The 27,643-nt window shown below is 44.9% G+C and overlaps 1 protein-coding gene across 1 annotated transcript in view; it reads right to left on the bottom strand.

Annotated features, from left to right (window-relative positions):
* The window catches only part of LOC146821939 (xanthine dehydrogenase/oxidase-like), a 645,326-nt gene that overhangs the window by 354,271 nt on the left and 263,412 nt on the right, over positions 1-27,643 (bottom strand). Inside the window, exons 12-13 of the mRNA XM_085613025.1 lie at positions 21,788-21,881; positions 663-772 (exon numbers count right to left, since the gene is read on the bottom strand). Coding sequence (XP_085469151.1) covers positions 663-772; positions 21,788-21,881 — 204 coding nt within the window. The remainder of the gene's footprint in view (positions 1-662; positions 773-21,787; positions 21,882-27,643) is intronic.

The raw sequence follows: 27,643 nt of genomic DNA, 5'->3' as shown, positions 1-27,643 counted from the left end.
TCTTGTTCCCTATCATCATTTGAAGAAATCGTGTGGGAAACCTTTTTGAATGCAAGACGCTCAAGGTTGGAATTCAATTCCTTTACATGTCTTGGAAGGAATCATACATCCTGACATCCTGTAAACTAATGAAGGCATGTCTTTATATATCACAAGCATTTCCGATCGCCTTTCAAGCATGTGTCGTATTTTCTTCTACAGCACTAAGAGCCTTATTCCTGTGTGCATGTTGCGCTTTATAAAATACAAAAATAATATAAGATAACATAACATAAGTTTACATGAAAAAAACATAAGATAACATAAGGTAAGATAACATAACTTGAGCTGCCTCCCTGGGTATCCTCAAACAAAGAGGTCGTCTTTGTTAATACAAAGCTGCATTTGCACATCTGGGAGCAGTAAAATCCACATGGCAGGTGTGAGAGTACAGTGGTTTATTTGGGGTTTGTACTTGGTCAGCAGAGCAGGGAATCAAGTCATCAGAAAGTTAACCAAGTGGCAAAACGGAGGCTAAGGAATTTGTGTACTGGACTCGTTCAGTCAATGCGTAGGGAGAACTTAACGAAACTGTCGCATTTCTCAATAAACATTAACAAGTTCAGTTTCTACTGCATACTATTCATTACATAAGACCATACGGTGGTAATTTAATATATCACCTTTTTGGTGTATGGAATTTCCACAGACAGCAATATTTCCTGAGGCTTTAGGATTGTCTTTCTGTAACTGGTAAAAAAGTTTTCATCCATCTGTATAGTTCTCTGGCCCTCTACAGAAGAAGGAGAGAAGATAGTTAAGGATGGTTTGAAATAGTGCAGCATGTTCACGAATCAACAATTTATTTATTTTAAACATATTTCTCTATCCAACTGCTTTTAGTATTTTTACCAGTCAAAACTTCTCAGACTGAAAGTAAATGCAGGATACCTTTGCTCTGTTTGTGAATTGGCATAACAGATGAAAGTAGCATTAAACCCAAAGAATAACTAATATTATTTTTACACCGTCTAAAGGTAAAACAATATTCACTGATCTTTACCCGTCTTTCTATCTCGTTTCAAAAGTTCTCAAGTACGCTTTTTTTGCATGCGTCATCCGGGGAAATCAATTCTGCAAATTCAAATCACCTTAAATTCTGATACCTGTGGTTCGTGGAACTTTCCAACGCGTTGATGGTTCAAATACACATTGTGTGGCACTTGGGGCTTGTCTGGGGATTTTAGTAAATTGTGTGTGGAAGGATCACTACATTTCCTGCTTAGGGCTATTCCAAGGAATCCCAGTTCCAGAGGTTTACTGGAGCTTTATCTACTGACCTCAGAAGGGGCTCTCAGATGAAGAAACTCAGCCCTCCCTTTCCAGCTGACACACAGTGTATACCACACAGGCACAGGGAATGGCAGCAAGTCTAGATGGTTTTTCCATACGTATTAACCACTCAACGCTACACAGCTGGACCTACCTAAATTTGGACGTGCTGCCCGAAGGTTACCAGCAGATTTGCGTCAGTAGGAGAACGAGCCCGCCAAATGATGTCACAAGGAGAAGAGGTGACACTGATGTATTGGGCATTTATAAAGGGAGAACAGCACTTTCAATAAAGCTTGTTGATGTGGTGCAGCTCAATTGTACTCATTATATTGACTTCATAAACATTCAAATGTGAAATGTAGTTTATACAAGGATCCCTGTAAAAGGCGCTTTAACCCAATGAGCATTGAAGCAAAAATAAAGAGAAATAAGACTTGAGGCTTTATGCCAATATAAATAGAGCACACATCACAAAATACAGTATCCCTTGTTTTTTTTTTTTTTTTTTTTTTTTTTTTTTTTGTGGGTAAAAAAAGCTTTATTGGGCAGAGAAAAAGGGTACAAGCACGGGCCTACAACCTCCTGGGCCGGCCGCTAGTATTCAGAGATGTTCAAGCAGTTCAAAAAACAATGACTGGCCCACAGGGGCTCCGCTAAATTACTGGAGATCAGACTGTACATAAGGGACGTCAGGATACACCCTTTTAAAAAAAAAAAAAAATTAAATAAAAAACCAAAAAGCAAGGCGAGAAACATTGAAAGGGCGTCTAACCACAGCAGAGGAACTCCACACCCGACCACCATAGGGTGGTCAATAAAAAGGGGGTCTGAGAGGGAGGGGGGGGGCCACGGGAAAACCAAACCTATACACAGATGAACAAATTAAGCAAGGAACCCTCAAGGATCAGTGGGACAAGGCAACCTCAGACGCATCCACCAGGGGGGGGAGAACAGATAGTCCCTCGATACACATTCCACTGACCCCAGATTCTACCCCATGCCCCTGGTTTACCACGAGCCACATACACCGTCTTCTCCCTGAACATGCACCAGTCCATGTTCTCCTTCCATACGGACACGGTGGGAGGCCGTTGGGAACCCCAAAGCTGCGCAATATCTCTCTTTGCAATCATGTTCCCAAGGGCCGCCCACCGAGCCTGGGCCGCATTATAGTCATTGGGCTCCCACACATTCAGAACACATCGGCGCACCTCCGGCAGCAGAGCGACCCCAGTGACTCGTTTCATAACATCATGCACCTGGCGCCAATATTCCGCCACCTCGCGGCACTCCCAGAGGATGTGGAGAAAGGTGGCACTGAGCCCGCAGCCACGCTTACAGAGCCCGTCGTCAGAAAACCCCATCGAGACCAAACGGGGACCCGTCACATAGACACGATGGAGAATCTTAAGCTGGACCAGACGGAGACGGGCCGGGATGGCAACCTCCTTAGGGGATGACAGCGCAGACTGCCAGTCCTCGTCATCCAACTCAACCCCATCCCCCGTCCACGCCTCCCGAAGACGCACCAAGAGATCAGCCCGATTATTTATTAGTTTTTTATAAATCAGAGAGATAGTACTGTCGGGCACGTGTCCGTCGAGTATACGGTCCTCGAGAGGCGAAGCAACAGGGACCGTGGTCCCCTCCCCAAAGACAGAGAGTAGGGCGTGCCGAACCTGGGCATAGCGGAAGAACTCCCTTTCACTAAGCTCGTACTGGCTCTGAAGCGCCGCGAAGGATTTAACCGCGCCTTTAACCCATAGGTCCCCCACTCTGCTAATGCCGATCGTATCCCAGTGCTCAAAGCCTTTCGTTGTCCAGAGGCTTCCCAAGCGCTCTGAGGCGAACAAAGGAGTAGCACACGTTAAACGCTCACTCCAGCCCACAGCTACATTCGCCGCCTTCCACACACGTACCGCAATCCTAGTAGGGCCCGTGAGGGTCCTCCCGGCAGATCGAGAGTAAAGCGCTCTGTTATAGTTACCGCCGGGAAGCAGGAATTTATCCATCTCATATGCCGGGTTCGAACCAGGAGCGTACGTAGCATGGTTAATGGCAGACAGCTGGGAGGCCCAATAGTACCTTCTAATGTCAGGAAGCGCGATGCCCCCGTCATACCAGGGAAGAGTCAGCTTTGCCAAAGCGATACGCGCCCGACCGTCCCAAACCAGTCTCCTCTGCAAACTCTCCACTTCCCTAAAGTAGGCCGCCGGAATGATATCGAAGGAGTTCTGGAGTGCATAAAGAAATCTGGGGAGGGACATCATTTTAAACAGTGCTGCGCGACCAAGTGGAGACAAGGGCAACTTACACCACCGAGCCGTATCCACCCTCAAACGCCGGAGGGGAGACAGGAGATTCTGCTCGTAGCGGACCGCCGGATCCAACGAAACATACACCCCCAAGTATTTAAAGCCGGATTGAGAATTTTGAATCGGAAGCCGAGGCGGTAAGAGAGGAAGGCCACCGGAGATAGGATACACGCAAGATTTGGACCAGTTAATTATCAACCCCGAATTCCTCCCGAAGGCAGTAAGGACATCAAAAAGCACATTGAGCGACTTCCGCGGCGAGGTGAGGTACAAAAGAATGTCGTCCGCGACCCGATCCTCGAAGCCCGGGGCCCACCGGATCCCTCTGATCGAGGGCTCCCAGCGGAGCCAGGCAGCGAGCGGTTCCAAGGCGAGAGCAAAGAGCAGAGGGGACAACGGACACCCCTGCCTAGTACCCCTCCCAAGAGCGAAGGGCCGAGAAACCCGCCCATTGACAACAACCTGAGCCATTGGTCCAGCATAGAGGAGCTTAACCCAACTAATAAATCCCTCCCCAAAGCCAAACTTCGCCAAGACGGCCCAAAGGAATGGCCACTCGATGGTATCAAAGGCCATCGTGGCGTCTAAGGAAACCAATATGGCCGGTTCAGAGAGGTACTCCGCCCTAGCGAGGACGCCGTGTAGACGCCGCAAGTTGAGAGCGGTATTCCGATGAGGGATAAAGCCGCATTGATCCGGATGTATCAAATCACATATAACTCTCAGCAAGCGATTAGCGAGGACCTTGGCGAGGATTTTCGGTTCGGCATTTAGTAGGGAAATAGGCCTATATGAGGCACAGCGGTCTCGTGGCTTACCGTCCTTGGGAATCACAACTATAGTAGCCAGACGCTGGTCGTCGGGGAGGGAACCCCGCTCGAGCGACTCCAGAAACATACGACGGAGGAAGGGCGCGATTTTATCCGGGCGAATATCCCTTGTTTTTTAATGTTGCGCTATCATAAACAAAACTCAGTGTTATCATCCTTATCCACTTCTTGAGTCTGGAAGCCTTGGTAGTTTGATGCTGTGTGCTGCAGGTTACCCGTGTGTCTGCTCTGAAGCTGCATTGCCTCCTCTTGCTGCAGAGGTCAATGTTCTCTGCACGGACAGCAATGCTGTCTGGGCTCCAAAGCAAGTAAGGTCAATGAGCCCAGTGTCATGGCGGGTGTCATGGCTGCCAGTCAATGAGTCACCCGGGATGAGTGGGCTCTTGGGTTTAGGAGTGGGCGTTGATCTATACAGGTCAATACAGTGCAAAGACACCATGCACACTGCACAGTGCACATTCGTCCTTTACACACTACAAGAGCCGTTTGTTTACAACACCCCCAGCCCCATTGAAAACATGCTCACTCCTCTCCTCCACATCCTGAATCGACTATCTTTAGACTGCACATGCATACAGCATCCATTGAATGTATCTTTAATACACAGTGGACGTCTGGGCAGCACAAAACAAAGACACAGCATCATTGCTGGTCACAGCCGGACTCTTTTAATGGACTGGAAAGGTGGGTTAGTCCAGCTGCAATTCGAGCCTGTATGTACACTGCACATAGGCGGTCATAGACTGCCCCAGAATGCTCTTTACTCAGGTCATTTTGAGTCTCTCAAAGATCTACTGTGCCAGAGGGCAGGTACAGTGCAAATAAAATGTACAACACACGAAGCAGGAGCACTAGCTCTGACGTGCACAACACGCAGCGTGCACGACACACAGTCTACACTCCTCAGGCATATCAGAGGCAGCAGCAGGCTGAGGTCCACTGAGGCCCAAAGCAGGCAGCCGCAGTGCAAGTTTCTGTCGCAAACACGCAAGGACCAGCCCTGTCACCATCGCTGCAGTGTCTCTTCAAGCATAGAGAGGGGGCTGCACCGATGATAGCAGCAGACAGAGCACGTTTTATGTTCCCTCACTTAGGGAATGGGTACATTACAACACGCAGCTGTGCAAGCTGCCCTCACACACAATAAAGCTGCCCTCACACACAGCAAAGCTGCCCTCACACAGCTGTGCAAGCGGTCCTCAGACACAGCTGTGCAAGCTGCCCTCAGACACAGCTGTACAAGCTGCCTCACACACAGTAAAGCTGCTCTCAAACACCGTTAAGCTGCCCTCACATACAGCTGTGCAAGCTGCACTACCACACAGTAAAGCTGCCCTCCCACTTAGTAAAGCTGTCCTCACACAGTAAAGCTACCCTCACATATGTGCAAGCTGACCTCCCACACAGTAAAGCTGCCCTCACACACAACAAAGCTGCCCTCACACACAGCTGTGCAAGCGGTCCTCAGACACAGCTGTGCAAGCTGCCCACAGACACAGCTGTACAAGCCGCCCTCACACACAGTAAAGCTGCTCTCAAACACCGTTAAGCTGCCCTCAAATACAGCTGTGCAAGCTGCACTACCACGCAGTAAAGCTTCCCTCCCACTTAGTAAAGCTGTCCTCACACAGTAAAGCTACCCTCACATACGTGCAAGCTGACCTCCCACACAGTAAAGCTGCTCTCAAGCACAGTAAAGCTGCCCTCGCGCACAGCTGTGTAAGCTGCCCTCCCACACAGTAAAGCTGCGCTCCCACACAGTAAATCTGCCCTCACACAGAGTAAAGTGCCCTCCCACAGAGGGAGGACAGGGGGTAGTGCTGATTCTCTTGGTTCCGTCAGCAGCATTTGATACCATTTCACCTATTCTGCTGCAGGACAGACTCTGGAGTCCTGGTATCTCGCAAAAGCACTAGCCCTCCTGTTCCCATTCCTAACAGAGAGATCCCAAAGGGTTAAACTACAAACCTTCATACTCGGACTCCTATATTCTACCCTGTGGAGTCCCGCAGGGATTGTCTCTGAGCCCTACACTCTTTAATCTGTATGTGGCACCCCTGGCAACTGTGATCCATCAATTTGGACTGGAGGTGGTGTCATATGCAGATGATACACAGATCATGGTCCCTTTCCCCAAAGGTCTTTGTTCAACGTCAGAGAATATCCTCGGTTGCATGATTAAAGTAGCAGAATGGATGTCTGATAACTTTTTGAAACTCAATGGGGAGACAACTGAAGTGATGATATTTGGATCAGAGCCATCCAAGTGGAATAGTAACTGCTGGCCTCAATCCTTATGTAGTTGTCCTGCCCCGAGAAAGAAGACTAAGAAACTTGGAATTCTGATCGATATTGAACTCAATTTTGGTATCCAAATTAACTGTACCATCTTGACATGCTCCTAGATCATACGGATGTTAAAAAAATAAATCCTCTCATTCCACGATCAGCTCGAATCCAGGTAGCACTGGCCTTGATAATGTCCTGACTCAACAACTGCAATGCACTATACCTGGCTGCCAATAAGAGTATGCAGTATAAACTCCAAGTGCTACAGAACGCACTGGCAAGACCCGTTCTGGATACTTCTAGGAAACAATCCGCCCGGAAGAGACTAGAATCCCTGCACTGGCTCCCGATTGAAAAACGTATTAGTTTCAAGGCACTTTGTATGGTTCACAAATCATTGTATTCTCCCTACCCATCAAGAATAATGACTATGTTCAATTGGCATTCACCTAACAGACCCTTGCGTTCTTCGCTCCAAATGCAATTAGTCGTATCAAGAACCAAAAAGAGAAAATGAGGGTACAGAGCATTCTCAGTGGCAGCGAGCAAGCTATGGAACTCCCTCCCCCTTGCCTTCAGGACTATTCCACTTCTGCTCCCTTTCAGAAAGGCCCTTAAGACCTGGCCTTTCTCGGTCTAGTATCTATCTGGATCTTCTCTATTCTTTTCAGCCTGTTTTTGGATGGCTGGTCTCTAGCGCCTTTATGCCTTAGGGTGATTGTTGCACTTTACAAATCTCAAATCAAATCAAATCACATAGTAACGCTGCCCTCACACAGTAAAGCTTCCCTCACATACAGCTGTGCAAGCTGCCCTCCCACACCGTAAAGCTACCCTTCCACACAGTAAAGCTGCCCTCACACAGTCAAGCAGCCCTCACATACAGTAAAGCTGCCCTCACACACAGCTGTGCAAGCTGCCCTCACACACAGTAAAGCTGCCCACCCACACAGTAAAGCTGCCCTCCCACACATTAAAGATGCCCTCACACACAGTAAAGCTGCCCTCACACACAGTAAAGCTGCCCTCACATACAGCTGTGCAAGCTGCCCTCCCACACAGTAAAGCTGCCCTTCCACACAGTAAAACAGCCCTCACAGTAAAGCTGCCCTCACATACAGTAAAGCTGTCCTCACACACAGCTGTGCAAGCTGCCCTCCCACACAGTACAGCTGCCCTCCCACACATTAAACCTGCCCTCCCACACAGTAAATCTGCCCTCACACACAGCTATGCATACTGCCCTTTCACAGTAAAGCTACCTTCCTACACAGTAAAGCTGCCATGACACAAAACTGTGCAAGCTGCCCTCCCACACAGTAAAGATGCCTACCCACACAGTAAAGCTGCCCTCCCACACAGGAAAGATGCCCACACACACATTAAAGCTGCCCTGACATACAGCTGTGAAAGCTGCCCTCCCACACAGTAAAGCTGTCCTTCCACACAGTAAAGCTGCCCTCAAACAGTAAAGCTGCCCTCACATACAGTAAAGCTGCCCTCACACACAGCTGTGCAAGCTGCCCTCCCACACAGTAAAGCTGCCCTCCCACACATTAAACCTGCCCTCCCACACAGTAAAGCTGCCCTCCCACACAATAAAGCTGCCCTAACACACAGCTATGCAAACTGCCCTCCCACACAGTAAAGCTGCCTTCCCACACAGTAAAGCTGCCATCACATACATCTGTGCAAGCTGCCCTCCCACACAGTAAAGCTGCCCACCCACACAGTAAAGCTGCCCTCCCACACAGTAAAGATGCCCTCACACACAGTAAAGCTGCCCTCACATACAGCTGTGCAAGCTGCCCTCCCACACAGTAAAGCTGCCCTCCCACACAGTAAAGCTGCCCTCCCACACAGTAAAGCTGCCCTCCCACATAGTAAAGCTGCCCTCACACAGTAAAGCTGCCCTCCCACACAGTAAAGCTGCCCTCCCACATAGTAAAGCTGCTCTCATACAGTAAATCTGCTCTCACACACAGCTGTGCAAGCTGCCCTTGCACACAATAAAGCTGTCCTCACACACAGCTGTGCAAACTGACCTCACACACAGTAAAGCTGCAATCACACACAGCTGTGCAAGCTGCCCTCACACACAGCTGTGTAAGCTTCCTTCACACACAGCCGTGCAAGCTGTCCTCACACACAGCTGTGCAAGGTGCCCTCACACACAGCTGTGTAAGCTAGCCTCACACACATCTGTGTAAGCTGGCCTCACACAGCCGTGCAAGCTGCCCAAACACATCTGTGTAAGCTGCTCTCACACACAGCTGTGCAAGCTGCCCTTAGACACAGTTAGGCTGTCGACCCACACAGTAAAGCTGCCCTCACACACAGCTGTGTAAGCTGTCCTCACGCACATCTGTGCAAGCTGCCCTCAGACACAGGTAAGCTGTCCGCCCACACAGTAAAGCAGCCTTCACACACCGAACAGGAACAGCATGGGCACTAGCATTACAACCTTTCTTCTCTTACAGGGATGCATAGAAGAGGTCTAGCTCAGAAAGCAGCTCGGTAAGTCCTTGCGACACATAAAAGACCGACAGTGATAACTTCGCTCACAGACAGGAAGTAGTGCAGAGGCAGCAAAAACAGGGCACCCTGTCCCTGCCTGCACGTGGCAGCCCTGGATTACCAGAAATGTGAAGTAGGCACCGGCCTATGGGCCCCACTCCTTTGAAGAGCCTGCGACAACAGATAAAAATACAACTTAAAGGACATAAACCAGAGAAATCAAAGGAGATAATTTGCGAGGTTGGTGCGAAAATTCGTCTGCGTAGGGGCCACCACATGGTTCAATCCGGCACTGCCAGTGGTCTAGCTACTTTGCCCACGTTGCACCGTCCACCATTTGCTCATACAGCTAGATTACCACTTAAAACGTTTTTATCTACAGTCCGTGCCTCGCTTGCTACTGGGAAATCCAAGCGATGGATGAACACCATCTCTTAGCATGAAGTACACAATCTCCGCTTACCTTCTTCCCCAAGGTTGTAAAGCTGTAGCAGGTCAAGGCACCGAACTTAACGTGGCCATAACAGAGACATTTTAAGGCAAGGGCAAAATGGGCAATTACCCAGGGCCCACAGCTTCCAATGGGCCCTCTTGGGAAAGTGAACTTTCTCTCTTTTGACCTTTGTCTGTCCTTTCCATTACATCAACTTCTCTGCCAACCTCTACTCTGTCTCTCTACGTGTCGCCTTAAGGATTTTTGGTATTCAAGGCAAGCCATATTTCAACAAAACGTAACATATATTTTAATACTGTTGGCATCATGTGGGCTTAAATTACCTGAAAATTGGCAATATAATTCAAAGTTTTTCTGAACAGGGGCCCCCAAAGTATGTCTTTCCCAGGGCCCCCCAAATCCTCAAGCTGGCACTGGTACATAATGCTGTACACCTATCAGAACAAAACAAACAGTGGGAAAAACACTTTACCATTGTAGGCTTGGGAATTGCAAATACTATGCGGTAACTGGGCCTACAAGGGATTTTATTTATGATATTCAATAAGGCTGATTATGCAAAACTACTTTGTGGTTCAGTCCCGAATGGTAACTAACCTTTGAAAAATCAGAAACATCAATTCACTCATTTATATCTTACTTAATATATCATAAACAATTTAAAACATGGGTGTAGGTTTCTAAATTTCTTATTCATTTATTGAAAGTGAACAAAGAAGGGGGTACAAATTATGATAACAAAAAACACAATGACAGAAGCAAGCAAACCATATACAGAAATGATAGCCTTCAAATCATTTGTGCTACCATTTATTTAAAAAAAAGAATCTAACAAAACAGAAAAACAATTCTTGCCAGATTAAATCAATGAAGAAAATAGATGAGCTTGTCGACGTTTCGGTCTGGATGGCATGAGTCCGTTAGACCATCTTCAATACGGTGAAAAGAGATTTACAATTGACCCATAAAGCTGGTCAAGCAATGTCAAGAACCAGATACTTCAATGTATGTATAAAAATTCCAGCTTGCTGACACCGGAACGATAACTTATTCAGTGTGCTTGGGTAAACATCCAAGCTGGCCATTCAATAAAAGCAATCTCACAGGATTTGCTTTTGCTGACATTCAGTTTAATCGAGCGACATGTATGGGGCACTGCTCCTCTTTAATTGCCGTTGCCTTCACAGAATGCTGTACACCTATCAGATCTCCGAACTCCTTGGAGCCTCTCCCAGCGCTAAGCCCTTGTCAAAATGATGATTATGGTACAAAGATGGAGCCGGCGACTGTCCCAGCCAGACTAAGGACTAAGAGAAGAGGACGGCATGCTGCACAGTTTGGGTGAAAACTTTGCCCTTTCAACCTTGAAACAAGAGTTCACTTGGTTAGAACACAACAGTATTCCTTTCCTTGTGTCACTAGAGGAGTGAACACAAACACAGTCAGGACAACCGTGGTGCCAGCCAAAATGGGGAAAGTCTTAGGTGTGAGGGTCCTTATTGGGCCCACTCTGCCACATCTGCCTATGTGAGCCTTCCTGCCCTGTCCCAAAGGTGTCCCAGTCACCGGTGCTGGCAACATCAGCACCGCTTGCACTGCCCTCTGGATGTACTAAGGGGCATATGTTCTTTTCAACCCCAACCTTCACAACTAAAGCACTCCCCACTTCCAGTTTAGAACTGCTAAAATGGAGTGTGGCCGCCCCGGGGGGTGGGGGGGGGGCTGCTGTAATGATAAGTATAAAGGAGACTCACTGATCATGATATTGCCAGAACTAGAGGCCTCTTTGATGACTCTAGTCAAGTGGATCTGAAGATTTTTTAAAGTATGCCAGTCTTGGATCACAGGTATTAACAAGCATTTGCAATTCAATAGGTCTCGCATTTACGAGAGTTTGAGCTATTGGCAATGAAAATGACAATGCCTTTTATTTTTTAAACTGATAAATAAAAGGCATAGTCATTTACAATGCCAATAGCTTAAACTCTCGGAAATGCGAGACCTATTGCATTGCAAATGCCAGCACTGGCATTTGCAATGCAATAGGTCTCGCATTTCCTAGTGCCCATGTGAAGCTACCTCAATAGATATAAAAATAGAATAACAGAGGGGTAAAGTGTTATTGCAGTGGTTATGACTATCTAAGGGCCACTAATTTCAACTCTTAGAATCAGACACATTTTAGGGATTTGAGGGCTCTAGGCAGGGCATATTTGGGGGGCCCCTGCCCAGAACAACTTAGAATTTATTTACCCATTTTATGTTGAATCACACCCACATGATGTGAAACAATACTTAATCCTTTGCTAAACATTCTATAAACGGGTCACCCAAAAACAGATAACATATGTCTTGCCCCAGGCACCAAAATCCTTAAGATGCCACTGGGTAGTAAAAGACCGAGTCCCAAAGGCAGAGGTAGACAATGAAGAGGGAGACACTTTAGGATGGGGGTAAAAGTTAAAAAGAGAGAAAGTTCCCTTTCCCAGGGGCATCTTAAAACGTGGGGGACCCTGGTGAATTGCCCACTTTGCCCATGCTTTAAAACATCTCCAGATTGTCCAAGGGTCAGAGGGACCACTTGTGTACCGGAGAGATAGGAGAGAGTGCCAACTCTATTCATTTTATCTCAATTGCAGCTGCGGCCTCTGCAGGTAAGAGCGGTGGGGCCAGGTGAGGAGGGACGACCAAGAAGGAAAAATAAATAAATAATTAAATGTTCCTCGTGGTCGTCTCTCGAAATCCCCCCTCACCCTGCTCCACCGCCCTACCGCTCTTACCTGCTGCTCATTTGTATGGTTTTAAAAGCTTTCTAAAGATGAGGCTCTTGAATTTTATTTTTATGAAGCCACTGAGAGTAGTTCATTTCGCTGGGCCCTATATTCCCAAAGCACTGCCTCAAATTTGTCATTTTAAATTTCTTGCTCAAAGATGATCTGACTATTGGGATGTGTGCGGGGCGTCAAGATTTTGCTGATAACAACAGCCCTGGTTTCACAATATCCTGTGCTTGGTGCAGAGAACTTTTACCTAGATGCATGATTTCACCACGAGTCAACAGAGTGGTTTTAGATTCTGCTCAAAGGAGACATCCAGTGTATGGAAAATAAACAGTTCTCCTTACCAGGTCCTTCATCTCTAACAATCACCAACAGGCATTCCAAAATATTCCTTTTCTTGATGATGCCTGCTTGGGTTTTTAAGCATTTTGTAGAATCATTCACTGGCTGGCTCCTTTAATGGAGCATCAATATGAAGGCCTAACTTACAGACCGCTGTAGCTAACTGTTGGCAGACCTGTTGTTTCCAATACATATCGTATCACTGGAGTAGGCTTTGGTTCAGCCACTTACTCAAGATTGGATGGTTTTGTTATCTATCTCTGGAGTCTACTATTTGTTCAATGGCTTGCCTCCAAATTCTTGTGCTTGTTCTTGTGACCAGGAGCATTTTACTCTCAGTGTTCTGATTGGATGAGTTATAGTCTTCCATTGCTGCCTTCAAGGGACTTAAGGGAAGCTGTAAAGTGCTTCCAAGCACCCACACTTTGGTGGTACTGTACTGTTTACCATCCAGCTAATATTTCCTTTTTATGCCCACGTGTCACAACACACACACGTCCATATGTCACAACACACACATATGTGCCCATCAAGGAATGGCTTTTCATTATTACAAAGCACATTGCAAGATTGACAGTCATGCATATGCATGCTACTTGAGTCATGTGTTAGCAAGCAAGTGGAAAAAAGCCTTTGCAAAGCTAATAGCTCAGCCTTTTACAGCTGACATCTATTAACTTCGCCAATGTTTGTTTCATGTTAAGAACATGGTTCCAGGCTCGATTGACACTTTCAGCATTTGGTCCATTTAATGATATCAGAGTTCGATGCCCATAATATAGCAATAATCCAAACATACCATGAACATAGTCAGATCCACACTGAAGTGATATCACACAGGGTTTGACCCTCATGAAATCACAGAAAGGGCTTCGAAAAATCATACTGTTAGAGCATAAAATAACTTCAAAGTCCTACAGAGGAAATTTAAAGAGATCTTTGCTGGTAAAATCTTCTGGGGCGAGGTGCACATCAGCGTCCAATGCTCTAATCCTGGGTGTGAAAGGCACACAAGAGATGCTGCATTTCAAACCGAAGAGTCTAGGGTGCATGGTGGTTGAAGGGCAAAATGAGACTCACAGAGACCTCTAGAGTGAGTAAAATGTCAGAGCCTACAAACCTGTAGTTCAGAAGTTGAGCAGAGATCAGTACTTTGAGTATGACGGCTATGGTTAGCAGTCTACCGGCATAGTTTCATTCATCTAACTACATTGATTTAATAACATCTTTACTACCTGGACACCGTTTATCATTCCTATGGTGAAATTGCCTAGGATTAGATAAAGTGACAAGTCACACATGCACATATATATAAAGAACTGTGGTGCTTGTGATATCAGCGATTCACACGTTAGCTCATAACAGGAAAAGTATGCATGTGCTGCTAGAATTTCAGGTGCTGTGTAACACAAGGTGTTAAAGTGCCCTAGAGGCACAATGGAAGTGTGTGCCCACTTTCTGCGCCCAGGGGGCACTTTGATATTACAGCCCGTGCACAGACACTTATATAATACAGATCACGCTGGTGAAAATATAGCACCAGTGCCATTCCTAAGGGGATTCTACCTGCAATGAGTGCACTTAACTTCTTTTGGAAAATCACAAGATATGGTAGCAATTAGTTAGTGTGAGCTCCTGCAACTCAGTTTTGGGAAGCGATCAGCTAACCAGCACAATTCGGTATCCTATCTGTGATTCCCCAAGGCCAGTTAAATACAGTGAGTTTGAGAGATTGATCTAGCCTCATTATCTAGTCCTTTCTCTCGGCTGCTAGATAATGATTGTTCTATTTGGGTCTACTGAGAATTTCCTTTAATTATCACGGTCCTGAAGATGGTCTCATGAATAGCTGACACTGGCGACCGAAACGTCAACGCTACATTCCCTTCTTTTATATAACATTCTGGATCATCATCCTAATTGCCGTTTAACATATGTAATGAACTGATTACATGAACATGAAGAGTGTATTTTGTATACATTGATCTATGGTTTTGTGTATTCAATCTTGAGCAGACATTCACCTGATTGATGTATCACAGGTTTATTTGTTGAGGACCCTATGTTTCTTTAAGATTCATTACAAAAAATACTTCTTCACTTTAAACGCCAATTCCGTCTCTTGATTTATATGCATGATAACATGAATGTGATTCATTTGTGGTTTTGATAAATTCAAATTGTCGTTCTTTAAAGGACAATTGATTTAGCTTACTCATTGGATTTATATGCAAACGATTTCCTTGTTATCATAGTGCCTTTATTTTGGTTTAAACTGAAGCTCAAGAGGTTATTAGGTTGCCCATTTTTTTTTATCATTTCCATTAGGGCATGAGGGGTGCACTTTGCTTCTGTGCCTAAGCGGTATTATTGACACAGGCGCATGCACACAGGCAAAGAGGTGCTCAGAAGGCACACTGACTGACAGCCACAAAGAGGCAGTGCATAATCAAAGCACAAGTGGTACCCAGTCAGTGTGCCTCCTGTGGGTGCTGTCTGAAAGAGAGTTGGCCCCATGTCCCCCAGACATCCCCCTACAGGTGGGAGTAATCATTCACTACACCCGCCTGCAAAGGGATCTCTGTCCCCCCTTGTAAAGCAGGCTCCATGCCTCTTGCACTAGGAAAGATGGAGTGGGTGCTTTAAACACCTTCTCTGCCTTTCACTAATGTACTGCCCCCTGTGTAGTTACAAGTTTGCATCTGCCATGGGGACAGCTCATTATCTGTAATAGAAACCAACACCAACAATGCCCAAACGGACTGTTCCTTTAGAGTTAGATTCATTTGTGGCCTCTTTAACCAATAAAGACGGTCACCATTTATTTTCCATTTTTTTATATAAAAAAGTCATCATACAAAATGCTATTCTTAAATGTTGTACACAAAGAAACAAAAACAAAATTGAATCAAACACAATAATATTACTTTGCCCAACCACCACCAAAATAAAATCACAACACAACAGTGGATACGAAAAGAAAATCACAAGCAAAGTTGAAAAATCATACAAAACGGAAATAACATTACAAGAAAGACAGTAAAAAAAAAAATGCCAGTTCTTATTTTCCGAAATCCAGACCAGGAGCACAGAATGATTAACTCTAAAGGAGCAGTCAGTTTTGGCATAGTTGGTGTTGGTGTTGGTGACTTTTCTGGTGGCTCAGCCTGACTGACTTTAATGAGCCCAACCCCTTTGTTTGGTTTAACATTATCTGTAATAGGGCACACTGTCCTCGTTTGCACCTCACGCACCTAGTAAAAGGTGAACTGCAGTGCAAAGAGAGACTTTGCACCCTTTACGTAATGCTGCATTCATCGATGCCAAGACAGGATCAGTAATGGTTGTGACCTTGTTACTGCACGTCCGTCGAACACTCGCTGGTACAACTCAGGACTACTTTTTGAATGATGACAACCACCTACCTATCAGTTAACCTCATCACAGGTACACAACGTTTTGCAAGTGACAATCCAACAATAACCACTTCTCTTGATAAGCTGCTTCTGACAAATACAAGCCTTGAAAAGGTCTGTAAGATGAAAAATTTGTTGGTTGTATTGTCCTTAAAGAAGACTTCTGTATCTACATCTGGTCGCAGGATCATATATTGTCCTGTAAGAAGTCTTACATTGTATTTACATCTGGCTGCAGTACTATATTGCTAGTTTCGTCTACATATGACCGTTACCATATATATTTCTACATCATCTAAGGTCATTTGTACAATTTAAAACATGATCTCTTAAAGACCAGAATAAAACGAAAATGTGACCCCCTCTAATATTTGTGGATTGTTGCTCACATACATGTGCCACTGTTTTGGATTCTAACTTTCTTGATGTGCTCAAGGCTCCCTTCTTATAATGCAGCCCCATAATGGAACATACCATAGAACCCCATCTATGGAAAATGGGAGGGTGAGAGGTTAGGAAGATGTTTAGCCAATGCCCTCGCCACATGATCTGGATGGAAGTTCCGTAACTCTACTGAGGCAATCAGTAGAGCCCATTCGCAAGTGTTTGGTTCCTGCCAAGGCTATGCCAAACGCATCTATCCTCTTGTGTATTTGCTAAAAAAGTGAATATATTGTGTGCATTTAGTAGTATATCATTTGAAACTAGCAAAACAAGCAGCAAAGTATTGCACAGCGACAAAGGAAGCCTCATGTATTTATCTGTACATGCATCTGCCATTACCTCCAGAGTAGGCACCTTTGATAGTCATCCGCCTATTTGTGATCTATCCCTCAATTCAGGAAATCCCATTTGGGAAACTGCAGTTTTTCATTTCAGGGCCACATTCTTTGGGATCTGCATACCTTTTCTTCCATATGAGCTTCTACAAAGGCCTTGACCTCCTCGTTTTTTCGTATACCTTTCTAAAACGTGTTAGTGTGGGACTATCTTCTCTCACCCTAGCACCAAGAAAGCTTTTGGCGAGCATGTTCTCTATTATAGTCCACAACATATCGCCACAATGTACACCAGGGCTATGATGCAAATGTCTTCATTGGTCCAGTGGTAACAGAATTTGTGTTGAATGAAAGTGTCCTGAACATGGTTGCAATAGCTGAGCCCAGTGTGGATGTCCCATGATGTATTACAATTTACAGACCCACTTACACACATGTCCTGCATTTAATTTCCAACTAAACGGCTACCTATTTCCTCAGAAAAGTGCTAAAGTCTTCTATGCCTCATGCAATGATATTCTCTGATGAAGGAAGTTTTGTTAAGGACGTCTCAGAAGAAGTGCCAGGGATTTAGCGGAGAAAGATTTTTTGGGACAATTCTCTGGCCAGGGAAAAGCGCTATTTTGCTACAGACGTGTTTTTAAAATTTGTATGTAAGTTATCATCACATGGTTATGGCCTAGAGGAGAAAGAGTCTTCTTCAAAGATAAACACAGTCCTTTGATCCTTCTACGTAGTATTTGGATGAGTGCCATTGTATCCCCATCAGATTCCTCTAATTCAAATAGAAGTGAGTGCAACCTCAACACATGCAAAGCATGAAGATTGTTTCAAATGGAAATATGAGTTATTAACAGATCATGTTTTGATGTCAACATTGCGTAGGCTAAGCTATGGATGAGAAAACACCTCAACATGAAAAACAAATCTTTATTTTACTTCAGCAGTGAAGTTCATGTAAATTGGGAAGGAGCTCAACCCCCAGAGGACAATAATGTTTATTTTAATGCATGCAATTCAAATGTTGACAGCATGATTAAAACAAGCATTTGCAATGCAATAGGTCTCGCATTTATAAGAGTTTGAGCTATTGGCATTGTAAAATTACAATGCCTTTTATTTATGTTTAGGTTTTAAAACAAATAAAAGGCATTGTCATTTACAATGTCAGTAGCATAAACTCGCATAAAAGCAGTGTGTGGAGTGCAGCAGTGTGCGGCGTGCAGCAGTGTGTGGCGTGCAGCAGTGTGAGACGTGCAGCAGTGTGAGGCGTGCAGCAGTGTGAGGCGTGCAGCAGTGTGAGGCGTATAGCAGCAGTGTGCGGTGTGCAGCAGTGTGCTGCGTACAGCACAGTTATGATGTTATGCAGCTTGTGTAGCAGATATGCGGGGGGGAGGGTTGCTTGCCCATCCCATTTCCAGTTGACCAGAGCCCCAACTACAACATACTGAAGGCTCTTGAGATTAAAGGTAGTGGACATGCCCAGTTCCGTTTTCATTGGCAACATAGAAAGTCCAGTTGAGTTCTCAGAACAGCAAGAAACTGCCCTGGGGTGTTACGCTTAAATCACCTTGGATGAGGACTCTGTCATTTGGAGAGAACCAACCACAGCAGACCTCTCTTGAGGCTCCCATGCTACGACTCACTACCTTCTACATATATATCCTCATACTACTTTACGTATCTTATGCGATTTTGTAACCTTGGTGTTTTCCTCAAATTTATGTATTTGCTGCATTTGCCACCTTATCCATCAGCTGCTTCATAATTTGCACATTTTAACTAAAGAAAATCTGTTTCTACCTCAAATGGATCAAGAGTTATTAAAAACTCGGCAACGCATGGTGCCACGGAGTGGAAGGCTCAAGACAGAGGTTGACTGGTCACCTTTGTGTTGCTCATTGTTGCATTTGTGTGTTAAACTGGTAATAATGAGATGAAAACTTTGCTCAGATTGTGTTAACGGCTATTAAAAGACACAATAATCAAGTAAAATGTACCACATTACACCACATAATTTATTTTTCCTTGCCACATAATTTATTTAACCCTGACACATAATTTGGTCATCCTTCGCCAGTGTCCATGCATATGTGCCTTAAATCATAACGGTCTGTTGACTAAAAAGACAGGACTGACTGAAGGTCTGTCTGATGCGACTGGACCCTGCGAGCACCGGGCACCCCTCAATACACAGTGCCATATGTTATCAAGTTTGAAGTAAATTGCCCGGCATTATGCTGATTTACTGTTTATAAGCACTTTCTATGCATAACTGAAAGCAGCAGGCTTGCTGCCTGCCCTCGGGTCTTTAGAAGCAAATCAGACGGGATTCGGCATAGCTTTGGGTCTGCACGTACAAGCTGGAGGCCCTGCCCTGTTATGTTGTGTGTAGAAATCAAATCAGCTCTTGGGACCCGGAGCATGGATTTCCTGCCACTCTTTATGCAGAGCTCGCAGCTCCTTTGCAACGTGCTGTTGACTCATGCTCGGGGAGGCCGCCGTATTTTATTTTGCCCCCAGCAATAGAAACATCCGCGAGGACTCGCTTTGCATTTTAAAGGGAAGCAGTTTTAAAGTTTAAACTCAAGGCACCTCGTGCATGCGGTGAGGGCAGCAGAGGGGAACGTCAGGCAGTTCGGACCACAGTGCCACAGAGGTGAGCATATGCAGTCAAGGGTGGGCCCTGCGGTTCATTGTCTATGCTCTGTCCTGCTTACACTCCTGCGCACCCCGGATCATGCCTTCAATGATGATATAAAATATTCTGCCCTTCTGACCCGATATTGAAAGGTTCTCTTGGCTTGGGAGTCACAGGCAATATAAAAACTAGAAGGATCCACAGCTTGGAACATGCTATGTCCCCACCCCCGACCTGCTGACACCACATTCTTCCGGCTGTGAGGGTCGAAAAAAATTAAACACAAGAATGCAAGGAAAACAAGTTATTCAAAGCACGTACCCCTTTGTAATGCCATGACAGCAGCGCGTCCTCCCTCGCTCTCTTTAACCACAGACAAACCTGCACGCACGCGACCGGGATTTAATGAATTGAAGTCGAGGAAGCCCCCTTTCATCCGTCTCTGGCACCACTAGGAATGTCAACAAGCCAAAGAGAAAGCAGCTCCACATCCGGGCCGGGGAGAAGACCTGCGAGGGCTGCCCGCGCATGCGCGGTACATGTAATTTTTGCGTGTTCTGCAGCTTGTGCCCAGTAGCGGCGTGTGAGGACTTCAACACCGCCGGACTTTTAATGAGTGCTGCGCGGCTCGTGCGGCCCAGGGAGGGGGCCGCCAAACAATACAGGAAGTCCGGCGGGAGCCCACCCCGCCTTCGTGAATGGTGCATGGTGTGGACAAAGCAGGATTTCAGGCGGGGCTCCTGTGAGCAAAACGGAGCCCCGTGTGCTGCTGCAGTGACCGGCAGGAAAAGCAGAGGAGCAGCGCAGAGTCCCAACAAGAGACGGTAAGTGCTTGGAGCGCGCGTGCGCATTTAAAAAAAAATATTAAATAGCATGAGGCTGCCTAGGACGTGCGTGTTGACGAAAGTGAAACTGCAAGCTGGCTTGCGAGGGAAGCGGGACAGGAGATGTGCACGCCGCGTGGCTGTAGGCGCGTACACCAACTCAAATCCGCCAAAAGCCTGCGCGTGCACATCTCCTGTCCCACTTCCGAGGCAAGTCAGCAACAATAGATCTCGCTTGCGAGCAGCGCTTCGCGCTGCGTTCGCAGGCGAGACCTAAAAAATAACTTTGAGGTCACCCTAGCTGGTAAATGAAATGGTGAGCTTCACAGCTGGCACAGCCCTCAACATATTCTTCTTTTTTTTACAGGCAACTCTACTGACAACTTAGGAGGAACTAACAGTGTCCAGCAAAGGAGACACAACATGCATGGTAGGGGCATCGACATCAGTCTCCATCTGTACCCATTTTTCCTGTGCTGCTAACTTCAGACTATCCTGCTTCTGCCTTCAAGGAAGACACACAATTTACATCCCTGTGATCCAATTGCAAGCAGGAAACAAGCATTGTCTGCACTTCAGTGTTTTCCAAGACACTTATGCAATATTTCAAGAGCATTCATTTCATGGCATTGAGAAAGAGTGTCAAATAAAAGGAAATACAACATGTGGCATGAAGACAAGATGTAATTTGAACATATTTAACGATGGCAACGTGTTATAGATTTGATGATGGTTTGAAAAAAACTAAGGGGGTTTCTGGGCTATATTGCCCTATCTTCATAGCTGTTTTACACATAATTCCTCTGTTTTTATCTACAGGTTGCTTCTCAAACGTCTTAAAACTATTTTAGGTTACACTGCCCAGATGCTAGACCACGCAATACGTGTAAATCACTTCCATGCTGCAAAAAAGGATTGAATCTTTCTATCGGCAGATGTTTTTTCCCTGAGAAGCTATTCAACGAATAGAGAAAGTCAATATAACACACTTTGTAGGTAGGCCTTTCGTGAACAGAGATTGTTTACGTATTGCAGGGCACAAGCCAAGGTAGGTAGCAACTGAACCCTGAGGGTAGAAGATTAGATTGTGTCAAGAGTAGAGAGTCAGTCGGAATGATAGAAAGGCACAGGGGGATGGTCTGTTTCATTATCACAACAGCGGGATGCCATAAGATGTGCGTATGCCATTAAGTGGTTTAAAGTCTTTCCTTCTGCATCCCTCTCCTTTGCTACCTAACTGAGATGGTTTAAGTGAGTTCAGTACCATTTCAATGAAGCAGGCTCACCTTCTGATATCACAGTCAGATTGCTTCCACTTGCCATAAACACGGGGTTCAGGTCCGATATTGGGCTTGCGGTCATGATATTCCCTCCAAGAGCCTAAGACACAGGTGAGAAAAGTTTTGCAGGAATTTGAAAACTTATCCAAAATGGTTGAAAGGCATGTCATGAACCAGGCTTACTCAACTCTAAATTAAAGTGAAGGGACAGCATTACTTTAATCCAGAAAAAGATGAACTATTAAACAAAGCATTAAGGGTTTAAGACAGTATTTTGAGAAGTAAAGTGAACTCCAGATTTATGAATTCTGCCAAATACTGGACTTAAAAGGCTTATCCAATGAAAAGAAACAAATCTCTTTACCCAATCTAGCACCTCCACTATTAATCAATAGAGATTCCAGAAAGACTCTTTGTTTAAAGATGTCTGGCTTGGTTTGAGCCCTAGTGAGACGAGAAAAACACTTTGAAAGCCTAACTCTGTAGGTTTTCACAGCCAGCTGCAGGTAGGCTGGCAGCAGAGTAGGAAACGCCACGTTCTAATCGACCTTTGCCACACTTTAAGACCTGTAATGTGGTCCTCTTAGACACCATGCAGCAACGCCTGACAGCCATAACATTATTAATGTATTCAGAATGTTTAGGAAGTCTTCTGTATAAATGGCTGGCCAGAAAACCAAAGCTTTAAAAAGGGGTCGTTTCGGGAGGGTAGGATGCTGAGGACCGAGATTGTAGGAAAATCTGCTTTTTTGCACATATACCCCCAGCATTTTACATTTTTGGGGGGCCTGGTGCGGGCCTACAAGCATGGTGTATGGCCAGACATGAAGCCTTGTGACACTGCACACAAAACTGTGCGTCAAAGTGTCAAGTCAACCCATTTTGACATTGTAGGCTCAACTCTTACATGAAATAAGAATTTGAGGCGTGCCTTGCAACCTACAATACCCAGTGCATAATGATCAGATTTACCACATGGAAGGTATGTCAGCTTACGCGTTTCAATAGTAGCACAGACACAGAAAGAACAAGTCACTTACCTTCAGAAACGGTCTGGATACTGTATCTAACCTGCAGATTCCTCCCCTTGAGAGTACACCCAGGCGACAGACTGCATCCACAGGGTATTCTCAGCATTGCTTCTGTGACCCAGCTGGCGGCATCATGCAGCTACTGGTTGGCTTCATCCCGCTCTAGAAGTCACCTCGGAGGTACACATAAGCGCCGCTCCTGCGTGCTCGCATCAGTTTCTTTGTAGACGCTGTCCATACCGTCAAACGCGGAGCCCAATAATTGAACAGCAGTGACAGTGCAGATCTTTAGATTGGGACCTTATTATACACAAAAAAAAGAGACCATTCACAGGGTGAGGAGGTAGGAAGGCAGTGAAGAATCGGCGGTCAGATAGAGTAACCACCAGAAAGAGTTTTGCAGAAGGTAAGTAACTTCATCTTCTGATGGATACTTCTAACCACAGATTCCTCAGCTTGTGAATAGATACCAAAGTAGGACCTCCCAAAGTGGTGGGTCTGTTGAATGGCTCAAACCAAGATGTCTTGCAGAAATGAATGGGCAAAGTGCCCCTCCGGCCAGACCTGGTTATAAAGGCAGTAGTCCTTCTTGAACGTGTAAATTGACGCCAACATAGCGGCCTGACAGATGTCTAAAACAGATGCTCCATGTACCACCGCGGTGGTGGCAGCCCTGGCTCTGGTTGAAAGAGCCCCAGCCCCACAGGAGGCTGCTTCTTGGCCAGTGTAATATGTAAGCCTATCCACGTCAATATGGTCCTTTTCAATAACGCTTTACCTTTCTTAGCCCCAGAGAACTTCACAGAGAAACTCCCAAAGCTCCTTGGTATGATAAATAGAAAACCTTAAGGCACTTTTGAGGTACAAGCAATGGGTAGGGGGGCGCAAAGAATTCAGGTAAGTGATGGATTGGCCAACATGAAAGTGAGTCACAACCTCCAGCAGAAATGCTGCTCTGGTCCTCAGCGCCAGTTTGTCTGGGAAAAAGGTGTTGTAAGGAGGCTGAACAGACAGGGCCTGTAGTTCAGTTATCACAATGAGAAACACTTTATTAAAACTCAGGAGACACAAATAGCTGTGCAATGATTGGCTCACATGGGTTACACAAAAGGAAGGTGAGAGCCAAATAACGTCTCACTGCACCATCACAAAAGGTTTGGGTGAGAGCATTTGAACTAAACCTATAAGAAAATGCATCACAACTGATGATTTAAACAGTTGATCAGTCCAGCAAACACAAAAAGGACCAATAAATACTCTTTAACAATGCACATAACAAGTCATTGCTGAGCTAAAGACAGCACAAAAAGCAAAAGATCTGACACCTTTGCCAGGAATGGGTCTGTATGGTGGGAACAACATTGGGTGATTAACTTATCTCGGCGTCCGAAGTAATCAAAATTTGTAAATTGACCCCTGGCCACTAGAATGACATCCATGACTATAGGAGGGACTTTTAGAGGAAGCCTGCGACTGGGAAGGGCCAAAAACATAGGGATTCAGGGAATAGCAGAGCGATCCCTATGAGCTATATTTTTTTAATAAATACGTTTTATGCGATTCTGCATTGGGCACCCACACAAGTGAGGTATCATTTTTATTGGAAGACCAAGGGGAGCGCTGTGTGGTAGTACATTTGTTCCAGCACGGTAATCCCACACAGAAATGTAAGTAAAATGTTATTTTCTTTAGCTAAATTTGAGGTTTGCAGGGGATTCTGGGGGATCCATGCAAGTCACACCTCCCTGGACCCCCCTGGTGTCTAGTTTTCAGAAATCTGTGGGATTGGTAGGTTTCCTTAGATGGCCGCCGAGCCCAGGACCAAAAACGCATGTGCCCCCTTGCAAAACCAGGTTGTTTTGTGATAAATACATTTTGGGCCCTTCCCTGCCGTGGGTACTTGGCCCACCCACACAAGTGAGGTACCAATTTTATCAGAAGACCTGGGGGAATACTGGGTGGCAGAAAATTTGTGTCAGCCCAGTGATCCCAAAACTTTCCCACACAGAAATGTGAGAAAATGTTGATTTTTTCAGCTAAATTTGAGGTTTGCAGGGGTTTCTGGGTAGCAAACATTGGGGGGGGGTGCGCTAGTCACAACTCCCTGGACTCCCTCAGGTGTATAGTTTTCGGAATGTCTGGGATTGGTAGGTTTCTCTAGATGTCCGCAGAGCCCGGGATCAAAAACGAAGGGGCTCCCTCGCACAACAAGGACTTTTTGTAATTTTGAAGTCTCCACAGTACATTTTGGGACATTTCCTGTCACAGGCACTAGGCCTACCAACACAAGTGAGGTACCATTTTTATAGGGAGACTTGGGAAAATGCTGGGTGGGTGAAAGCTTGTGGCTCCCTGCAGATTTCAAAACTTTCCATCACAGAAATGTGAGGAAAATTTGTTTTTTTTGACAAAGTTTGAGGTTTGCAAGTTATTCTGGGTAACAGAACCTAGTGAGAGCCACACAAGTCACCCCATCTTGGATTCCCCTGGATGTCTAGTTGTCAAAAATGTATAGTTTTGCTAGGTTTCCTTAGGTGGCGGCAGAGCTAGGGTCCAAAATCCACAGCTAGACACATTGCGAAAAGGGGCCAGTTTTCACTGGAAAAATGTGATGTGTCCATGTTGCGTGTTGGGACGTTTCCTGTCGCAGGCACAAGGCCTACCCACACAAGTGAGGTACCATTTTTATTGGGAGACTAAGGGGAACACAGAATAGTAGAATGAGTGTTATTACCTATTGACTTTCTTTGCATTTCTGCCTTCCAAATGTAAGACAATATGTAAAAAAGAAGTCATTTTGAAAAATGTCCTCAAATTCACATGCTGTTATGGGTACCCAGAATTTCAGAGATGTGCAAATAACCACTGCTTTAAAACTCTATATTTTGTTCCCATTTCAGAAATATAGTTGTTTCTTTGATACCTATTTTTTTCTCTTTATATTTCACCAAATGAATTGCTATATACCCGGTACACAATGAAAAACCATTGCAAGACCAGATCAGTTATTGACTCTGGGTACCTCAGTTCTTGGTGAACCAACAAGTCCTATATATCGCCACAACCAGAAAGGTCCAGCGGATGTAACAGTATATTGCTTTAAAAAATCTACCATACTTAGAAGAAATTAAAAGTGAATATATTGGCACAAATGGCTGTTTTTTCCAACTCAATTTCAATATTTTTTTATTTCATTTGTTAGTTTCTATAGAAAAACCTTGAAGGATCTACACAAATGACCCCTTGCTGAATTTAGATTTTTGTCTTCTTTTTAGAAATGAATACTTCTATGGGATCCTTTATTGCTTTCACACCCATTTCTACCACTAACTGGTAGGAGGCTGAAAGCACAAAACATAGGAAAAATAGGGTATGCCCCAGTAAAATTCCAAAACTGTGTAGAAAATGTTGGTTTCCTGACAAAAGTCTGACTGTTCCTGAAAGCTGGGAAGATGGTGATTTTAGCACCACAAACCCTTTGTTGATACCTTTTGCAGGGAAAAAAACAGATGCTTTCTTCTGCTGCACTTTTATCCCATTTTTCCTAAAAAAAAACAAAATTAGCTGTATTTTGGCCAATTTCTTAGTCCCCTCTAAGGGAATCCACAAACCCTGGGTACCTTTAGAATGTTCAAGATGTTGGAAGAAAATGAAATTTGGTGTGGATACTTTATGGAGACAAAAAGTTACAGGCGCCTAAGCGAGCGTGAACCACCCCAAATAGCCAAAAAAAGGCTTAGCACGGGGGGAGGGAAGGCCTAGCAGCGTAGGGGTTAAAGCTCACTGTTTGCTGTGATGAAAGAAAGAAAAAACATAGAATGTGGTAAAGGAGCCACATCTATGGGAGTATCATGAATCTAAGTTCTTCCGCTAGCAAAATCATGCATGAGGTTTTGAAGGATAGGGTCAGGACTGAGAATGATCTTCTTCTAACTGTTCATTTGATAAATGTAGACATCGAGAGGTTCCAAAGGGAGAATGAGTGTCTCCATTGTTCTAAGAGAACACTAAGGTCTACCTGAAAGAATGATCCACTCAGCTCAACAGTCACAAGGCATGACATGTAATTTGCTCAGTGATAGTAAGAATAGTTGTGTTTCATGATGATTTGTACGCAATTGCAGATTTTCTATTAAGGTGCCCTATTCCAGGAGCGGTTAATGATTATTATTGAGATCAGTGTATTATAGCCCTGGTTTGTGATAAAGATGAGGGGAAAATTCTAAAGCAAGAATGGGAAAAAAGTTACAATAAGGATGAACTTTTTAATAAATTAAGGGGTACATTAAGAATGGCTGGCATGACAAGAGTAAACTTAGCATGTCGGAAGGAAATTTTGGAGCTTAGAGATGAATTGACAGGAGAGGTCATTTCTTATGAGGGGAGAGCTAAAATTATCCCAACTCAAGAAATGAAGTATAAAATAATTAACATGTGTCATAAAGGGCCTATGGGTATTATACGTTTAAAAAAAATGAGGGACAGGTACTGGACATCCTGAAGTTCAAGGACATGCAAGAGAATATTTCTGATCTGAAAAAGCAGATAAAACTAAAAACACAAAACGAACTCCACAATGTCCAATGAAGTATGCCATGGCAGCATGCAGCTTTTGATATAGTGTATGTGACAACATCTTGACGCAATGCACTAGCCACCTTACCTTGTATTGCACTCAGTTCTCAGGGTCGAGACACTCTTTCTTTACCCCCTTATTTTGAAAATCAAAACTGAGACACTGCAAGGATGGTCTAATATTCCTGCAGTCATTAGGTTCCCAAGAAATATAATATGCGATGTTAAGTTTTATAGGATCAGCTTTTTATATTAG

This window comes from Triturus cristatus, chromosome 6 (genome assembly GCF_964204655.1).
Source record: "Triturus cristatus chromosome 6, aTriCri1.1, whole genome shotgun sequence".
NCBI classification, from domain to species: Eukaryota; Metazoa; Chordata; class Amphibia; order Caudata; family Salamandridae; genus Triturus; species Triturus cristatus.
The sequence above is the reverse complement of the archived record's forward strand: the minus strand, read 5'-3'. Positions and strand labels throughout refer to the sequence as shown.